This window comes from Trichosurus vulpecula, chromosome 1 (genome assembly GCF_011100635.1).
Source record: "Trichosurus vulpecula isolate mTriVul1 chromosome 1, mTriVul1.pri, whole genome shotgun sequence".
Classification (NCBI taxonomy): domain Eukaryota; kingdom Metazoa; phylum Chordata; class Mammalia; order Diprotodontia; family Phalangeridae; genus Trichosurus; species Trichosurus vulpecula.
The window spans coordinates 116,109,296-116,117,703 of record NC_050573.1 but is presented as its reverse complement, the minus strand read 5'-3'; the positions used below and the strand labels follow the sequence as shown (position 1 = coordinate 116,117,703).

Below are 8,408 nucleotides of genomic sequence, written 5' to 3'. Positions count from 1 at the left end.
TCTGGTGGATTTTGTCAGCTTGTTTTGTCACAGCCAAGAGAAAAGGTTGGAAAGGGACTTGAGGGGAGGGGAGGACTCTGTCACTAGTCCACATACTAAACATGCCCAAGAACCACTACCATAGAAAGTATGTAACCTGATGTGATGCCTAGTGATAAAGAAAGCCACTATATGCCAAGAACCAGTCTTCACTGTCCACAAAAACCAAGACAGGCATAGGAAGACAGCTGCCTTAGTCAGTCAGTCAAAATTTATTAAGCTCTGGATGCTGCTTAACTGTTTTGTATATACTACTGAGCATGTGCTGTCAAAAGCTGTCATTCATCAACAAGAGTGAGGCTGTTGCCTCCCTGTCAATAAGGTGCTTGGAGTTGGTATCCAGTTGTGCGAATGGGTGCCAGTGAGTCATCCACAAACCCTTATTGGACCCCTTTGCAAAAGGCTGAGGCTAGGAGTACGGTCTGCAGCAATACGGCTCATGGGGTATGAGTCCACGGGGCTCAAACCCATGACTTCAGTCTCATGAGCACCATCCTAGAAAACGGCACTACGAAACAGACAGTACAAAAGGTTTAAGGAAATTTACAATGACATACAGACCTTCCAAGTTGTAAAATTTAATTTATCATCTTTATGCCAACAAATGTTTGATTACACAAAGAAATATTCTCTATAGAAAAGCACAGAGATTCCACTGTCATCACAGGCTTTAGTGAGCTGAACACATGTTAAGGAGCACTTTAAGTAAGATCACTCCAGCCTCGAGCATAACGAGGGATCCCGAAATGATCAACTATGTCTTCTTAGAAGGGTTTAAGAGAGAGAACGTTATGATCAGTGCAGTGCAGATCACTTGGGAAGTTTTAGAAACCACTGCAGTTGACCTTTAAACAGCTGACGCTTAGCTCACCATCAGGCTCCATTTTAAAAAAGAAAGTAGCGAACCAGTATCAAAGACTACTCCAGGGATGCCCAAGACCAGTGGTAGTACAGACAAAACATAATAGGAATAATGGCTTCTAAAATTGTATAGTAAACTTTATTTACGGCCAACAGCAGAACACATACGACAATAAATTTCAGATGCTCTCTGCCTAACTTTTTTAAAAATATAAATAAAAATGGAGGGGAGAGGCAGGTGTTAAGAAAGCAGATGTAAATTTAGTACTGAAAATAAGGGAACTATTTTTCCACCAACAAAGCCTTGAATAACAACACACATAACCATCCTTGCAGTCCTTCTACATGCCTGCGTATGGAAAACCAGTATGCGTCACTAGGGCCCAGAATGGTGCCTCTTTCACAATGAGACTGAGGAACAGAAATGTTTAAAGCTAGTTCATCCTGACTCAAATTTGTGGAACTAGTATAAGGACATCACAGCAAAGTCGGCTGACTTGAGACTAAAAGCATATGCTGAAAAAAGAAACATTTAGCTGTGTGAAACACTGTAGGCTTCAAAAGCTTTATTTGGTGACAAACCTTGCTCTGATAGGGAAAAAAAATAACCCACTTAGGAAAAAGAAGATTTCCAAATTGTTTTGATTTACAGAAGTCATACACTCATGTCTGAGAATGACAAAAACAGAAACAATTCAAATACACCTGATAACCCGAAATATATTTGCAATCCATTTGGGCTTTCCTGTGTTCATCTTTAAAATATTTAACTTTTAATATATAACGAAGTTTGGGATCAATTCACATGTTTTATTTTGTTTCATTTTTTAAAAAGGGGAAATCTGGCAAGCAACACTCCCATTCATAATCCACGATGGACAAGGTTGCTAATCCTAATACAAATCTGCATAGCTCAATGACTCAGTAAAACATCAAATGAAACATAAAAGTATCTGGAGAAGTGTGGCAAACGGTCACAGGTGAGGTGTGGCTGCAGCTCTGCAGGAACACCTGCAGAGGGGTCAGTGCTGGGCCTCTTCCAACACCCGACATGCTAAGAGTCAGGGCCAAAGCCAGCTTCTGTCCTCATCTTTTCTTCTGCCCTCGGCCAATCTTCTCCCCATCTTCTTTCTCAAGTTTTGATGCCCTCTCCTCCTTTCTGCCACCACAGGCAAGGAAAACTGTCCTTGCACAATAGCTCCTGGCTCTCAAACCGATCCCAAGAGTCCGCATCATAAGGAAGGAGAGCACACCATAAAGGCAGCATCACTAAATAAACGACCTTCTCTAAATTTCAAAGGGTGATGGCATTTTTGGTGGGGTGGGGAGAGGAGTGGGGGTGGGAGGGTTTTCCTTAGAATCAGTCTTCTGACAAAGTTTTGGTTACATTGCCACAGAAACAAAAATCTACAGAGCTATTCAAACTTGGGCCAGTGTGACCGCTGTTCAGAAAAGGGAGAGGGAGAAGAGAAGACACAAAAACTGCAGCTGGTTTTGAAAGATGCAGAGTTGATGTTTCTTTCTTCAGAGTAGTAAAGAGTTGAGCGTGATCACTAATTTGGAGGGAAATTTAACATTTCTCTTCGGGACTTTTAACAATTTGTCTTGTACTGAAAAAAAAGGACATTCTGCACGGGCCAGATCCACCAGCATTAGGTAAAACACAAGTCTTAAGCACAACCCACACCAGGAAGTATCCTGAATTGCCCAGGATCACTGTTTGCTGAACACCGCTGAGTTTTTCACTGATCTCCCAGTCGGAACCCCTGGCCCCAGTTGTGCCGACCTCCTCCACCAAGCTGATGTTCTGCAGCTCGCCGCATGCTCGCAGGCGGAACACCAAATCCAGAGACATTTCCTCTCCTACTAGGAAGCCAGCGGTACCTGGAACAGGGAAGGAAGGGGGAGAAGAGGAGGGAGAAAGGGGGAAAAAGAGAGATGAATTATCACATAACTGAAGCCTTAAAATCACACCTCTAAAAGATAGATTCTTACTGGGTAAGCATTCCTCAGTTTCAGAACATAAAAATAATAACTCATACTTATGTAGCATTTTCCTCACAAATATTTCCACAGCAGCCTCTTTCCCAATTAAGTACTAGGGAGCATATTACCACTGGATTTAGGGAAGGGTTTTAATAAACTTCAACTACATCACTGCAGACAAAAAGAATCCTAATTTTTTTTTATCTCCCTTCATACTGCAGTCTTTAGCCCTACTTTAGAGATGCACAAAAATCTGCCAGTGCTTCCTAATGCCTACGGAGTGGAGTTCCAATGCATCTGCCTGACATCCTGAGCCCTCCACAAGCGGGCAGACCTCACTGGACCTTTCCACCAAGCACAGTGCTCTACACTAACTAAATGTTTACTGTGCATACAAAATAAAATAGAAACCAAGAGAGTAAATGATGAGGTTTAAATCATCCCTGAGCATTGATTTCAGAACAGGTCTGCCACTTCTCAGTTGAGAAGCTGCTGTACTAGAAAGTCATTTCTTGCCTTTTCCAGCCCAGGATAGTGAGAAAACAGCTGTATAAGTGTGCTTATATTTGCACTAATATGTTCAAAATGCATTTTCAAGGTTTGGAGGGGGGGAGACAAAGCAGAGAGCTGAAGCAGCTTCAAGCTACAGGGACACTGCTTAATTAAAAAGCTATTAAATGTATAGAGCCATATCCTGAGTGGAATCTAACTTAACTGTGCTACAGCAAAGGCTACAGCCCCCAGGAGCCCTCTCCTCTGCCAAATCCTCCCCATTCCTGAAGGCCTAGCTCCAAAGCCAGTCCCTCCACGACAAAGCTTTCACCAATTACTCTAGCCCACCCTGAGCATTCCCTTCTCTCCGAACTCCTATTGCAATTATTGTTATCTGGCACACACAATCTGGTTCTTATTACCGGCTGATCTTACGTTGCTCTCCTGTGGCTTCATATATGGTTTGTCTCCCCGACAACAAAAGGACAGGTTCCCTGAAGACCTTTACCCCTACTTTTCTTTATCTAACATGGCCACTTAATCAGCACTCAATAAATAATTCCTGATTTGAATCCAGCACGATGGTTGAAAAGTACCGAATGAGTACGTGTATGGATTGGCTGATAAATCATGATCTTCTTACGGACAGTTTGGAGAAATGGCGGGAGTTAAATGACCATACGGTAGATTCTGGTTGCATAACTGAACCTAAAGAGTAATCATGAAAGGAGTGACATTGACTTGCTCAGAAGTCTCAAGTAGAGTGCCCATGGGAATTCTGGTGGACCCCATGCTATTCAACATTCCCATCACTCCGATGGCATCCCTATCAAAGGTGCAGGTGGCACAAAAGGGAGAAGGACATCTAACATCATGGGTGGCTGTCAAAAACAGGTGTCCACAAACCAAGACCACTGAGCCAAATCTATGATGAAAAAAGTCAACAGTGATAAACATACACTATACTTAGGCTCAAAAAACCAACTAAACCAGTAAAGAACAGGGAAATATCACTAAACAGTAGTTCCTCTGAAGAATACCTGGGGGTTTCAGGGAACTGCAAATTCAAAATAAGTCAATACTGCAATATGCCAGCCTTTTTTGCTAATGTGATCTCAGGAAGCACTGAGAAAGAGGCACAGCATCCACAACGGGGGAGGTGGTAGGACAGATACAACTAACTACTTCATACAGTGGTCAGCACACATCTAGAAAACCATAATCGGTTCTGGGTACCACATTTAAGAAATACATTGACAAACTAGCAAATGCCTACTGGGGATGTTCAGCCTGGAGAAGATACGACTTGGTACAAGGAGAGGTCATGATAACTGTCTTCATGTGGCTGAAGGGCTCTCATGTGGAAGGATTAACTTTGTTGTATGTGGCCCCAGAAGGCAGCACCAAGAGCAATATATGAGACAGGAAGAACCTCCTAATGATTAAAACTGTCCAAAAGTAGCCCAGGGAGGTATATGGCTGCCCCTTCACCTGAGGTTTTTCCAGGTCAGAAATGTCATAAAGAGGTACAGGCTGGACTAGACAGCCTCTGAAACCTCTTCTCTCTTGATTCTGGTGATAACCATTCTCAGTCTTAGAAATGAAACCTATGATTTTATTTCTCCTGACATGAATATCACCTCTCATTGCACTGTTTTCTTTCTTGAGAAGCACAATGAATCACTCTTCATCAGAGAAAAGTAACTAAAGGAGCATATCTAACATTACCCCTCTGGGACTCCATTTTAAAATGGAATGCCAAAAACACTGCCACATCTTAGTGTTCTAACACTGATATTTCCCCCCCTTCAAACAAATAAATGTTGAGTATTAAATTAAAGTACATTTTCAAAGCCTCTTATTCAACATTATGATGACTGGCTCTAACATAACAATATTCATACAAAAAAAGACACCACACTAAGGGCAATTTTGCTTTGCTGCTGTAAGACAATACTGAAGCTGTTTCCACTGCTCAAACATATTACGGGGAAATTAAATGCAAGTAATTAGTATAAAAAGACACCCAATTATACATAATCAACAAAAATTTATGGTAATTTTGAAGCAGTTATTGCTTTTGCAATGAACATATTTTAAGTTACATTTTGTAATGTGATCATCTTACAAAATTCAGCAGAAAGGCTTCCATCAGCCGAGAAGCTTCAGAAGAAAACAGGGGCTGTGGTGCCGTTAGAAATCACAGAACTGTCTACCTCTGTGCACTACAAATCACAGATCTAACACATACTGTTGCATTCATTGCCCCGGGATCTATGGAGGCTGGGAGGGGGCAGGTGGGGAGGGAGAAGAAGCTACCTGCTTTTTCCAAAGGAGGCAAATCAAACTGCAGCTGATCTTGTTAATACAATTATCTTGTGCAACCAGAGATGAAAATCTGTTATTTGGCTGGTGCGCCCTATGATCATTTAGAAAGCAGGTTTGTCATTGTGTCCAGAGACTAGAAGCAACAGAGTTCAAAAGAGAACTAAGTCCCTTTTGTGCCTCTCTCTAGCCTCCAACCTCTATACTCTTCTCCTGACCACAAACAACGCAGCCAAGGCTTTTCCTAAACTGTCAGGGCTCTCCCTCTCTTGTCAGTTGTGGAGTCAGGACAGCAAATCGGCCAAACTGACAGGGTGAGAAAACGGTTTAAAAAGTAAAAAGCACAATCTAGACACAAGTTGTTAGGATTTCAAAACATTTTTGTGTTTCAGACGTGAGATCAGACACGACTGCCAGCCAGGCCTGAGCATCCAGATGGCTCTGTGGATGACCTATTGTTTTGCTCTTGCTTCTTTCCTCAGATGCTCACAAGGAAATCACTGGATTAGACTTTTTGAACCCCTGGGCCCAACCCTCTCACTTCCCCCCTTTAAACATTTAGGCACAGAGAGGTTAATGGATTTGTCCAATAGAAGAGCAGAGTCAAGATCACAAGTAAGGTCCTCTGACTCCTTCCCCATTCTTATGACTGAATTTATGAGGATTTTTTTTGTCTCCTTTCTTGTCAACTAGAATCATGGGAGAGCTCACAAGAACAAAGACTGAGAAATGGAGCAGAACTTAAAGAGTCCCTTTCAATCCGAGCCCTTCATTTGACAGATGAGGAAACTGAGCTCACAAGTGACGCACTTGCCCAAGGTTATATGGGTAGATAAAGTATCAGAGCCATGACTTAAACCAAGGTCCTCCAATTCCAAACGCAGCCACGCACTTCCCTTGAGCATGAACTGGGGCCTTCCCAAACTCTACGAAAATAACTGTTCAGGAAGAAACCACCAATATGTATTCCCAGGGCTTAGCATGGTTCCTGGCATATAAGCCCTTAATAAATGCTTCAGGATCAACTAACTATCAGGATTTTAGAGCAAGAAGAAGAGGGGCACAATGAGGCCATCAGTACGTTTCCATCCCTATGGGGACCTCGACATCCTACCACAGATCCTACCTGGGCCTTTCAGAAACCCCCTTGTACTAAATGATTTTGTTGTTATCATTTGTTCCTGCTAAAACTGTGAGAATTGGGGCATATAAATGACATATAGCTAAAGAGCTCAAGTTAGAAAGGGGTTTTTTTTGGGCATAGGTTAAAAAAAATAATTCCTTCTTCACACTCGACCACTTCCCTTTATCCTGGATTCTTACCTTTAGGGTTCTGACCTCTCTATTCCCCTCCATGCCTAAAGGGAGATGCTACTAATCAGATTTAGTGTTCCTTTAGGTCCGTTCCTGGATTCAACCTGGTCTAGGGTAGCACTGCCTTCTCCCCCACGGCCTGACCGCCAGAATTACCTGACAATATTCCCCTTCAAGGATTCACAACAGAGGCAGTCCTTACAAACAGGGTGAATATTGAAAGTTCATTCTCTAGTTAGCATTTAGAAAATAAAATATATTTTTCAACACAAATAAATTAGGAAAAGAGGGATTAGTTTAAATTCAAACAAATTCCATGTGCCTCCTACTATCAAGCACTTAACCTCCATAAGTCACAATAAACCTGAAGTACAGTAAAGTACTGTCTCAATCAGACTCTCAACCCGTCTCTAAAGTGATTTCTACAGTAAAAGTTAGGTATGGTATCACGGGGAGAGAAAGGTGTTAGGGATGTACTTCTGGATACTCCCTACATCTTAAGAGATGGTACCTTTTCTATGCTTAATGTAATTTACTTTGCTGGGCCAATCACTACCTCAAGTGTTTAGAAATGGGGGTAAAAAGCCAAGTCAGAAGCTGGTGGCCTGAAGAAATTTAGTCGTTAATAGCAACCCACCCTGATGTCCAAACAGTAAGTGTTACTCCAAATGGCAGGTATTCAACAAACTTAGAGTGGACACAATGTTGGAATGAGAATCAAGCAAACCATCTCTGTAACCCATTAACTCTGTGACATCAGGCAAATTGCTCAAACTCTTCTAGCTGCAGGCTCCTTATTTGTAAACTGAAGGTGGGACAGGACTAGATGATTGCTATCGAGTTGTGGACATCTAAGACTCCATGGTATTATGTAAATATGGAGTAAAACACAGATGGTGCAAACCCTCTGTCTAGGGGAGCTACCCCTAAATTCAGTCACTTTGTTGGACAGGGGGTATTTTCCCCAGCTTCTGTGGGAAGTGTTTCATGGGCCAGTGGTCTAGCTAGCCATTTACAGACCTATGGAAGGATCAGAGGAGTAGCTTAGGAACTGAGAGGCCTGTCCTTAATTACACTTGGCTTCCCACTAACCCTGTGATCCTTCTAAAGTAATTTACTGTCTCTGCCTCAGATTTCTTCTCTCAATGTGAAGTCAATTCCTACCGTATTTAGCTCACAGAGAAGCTGGCAGGATTGGTGAAAGATAGGTGGTAACAATTAAAATGGAAAAAAAGCAAACCACTCACAGACACTGAGGTGTAGACAGAAAAGTTCTTCCTCCCAAATCCATTGGGTATTTGAACATTAAGAAGTAATATAGATGTCCCACAAGATTTCCTATCAGCTCGTTGATAACCCTGAAAAATAAAAGTCACATTATTCTACAGGAA

At 42.1% G+C, this 8,408-nt stretch overlaps 1 protein-coding gene across 1 annotated transcript in view; it reads right to left on the bottom strand.

Annotated features, from left to right (window-relative positions):
• Positions 1–619: 619 nt before the first annotated feature.
• DERL1 (derlin 1) overlaps positions 620–8,408 on the bottom strand; it is a 37,804-nt gene continuing 30,015 nt past the window's right edge. The window contains exons 7-8 of the mRNA XM_036762022.1: positions 8,265–8,375; positions 620–2,784 (exon numbers count right to left, since the gene is read on the bottom strand). Coding sequence (XP_036617917.1) covers positions 2,643–2,784; positions 8,265–8,375 — 253 coding nt within the window. The 3' untranslated portion in view covers positions 620–2,642. The remainder of the gene's footprint in view (positions 2,785–8,264; positions 8,376–8,408) is intronic.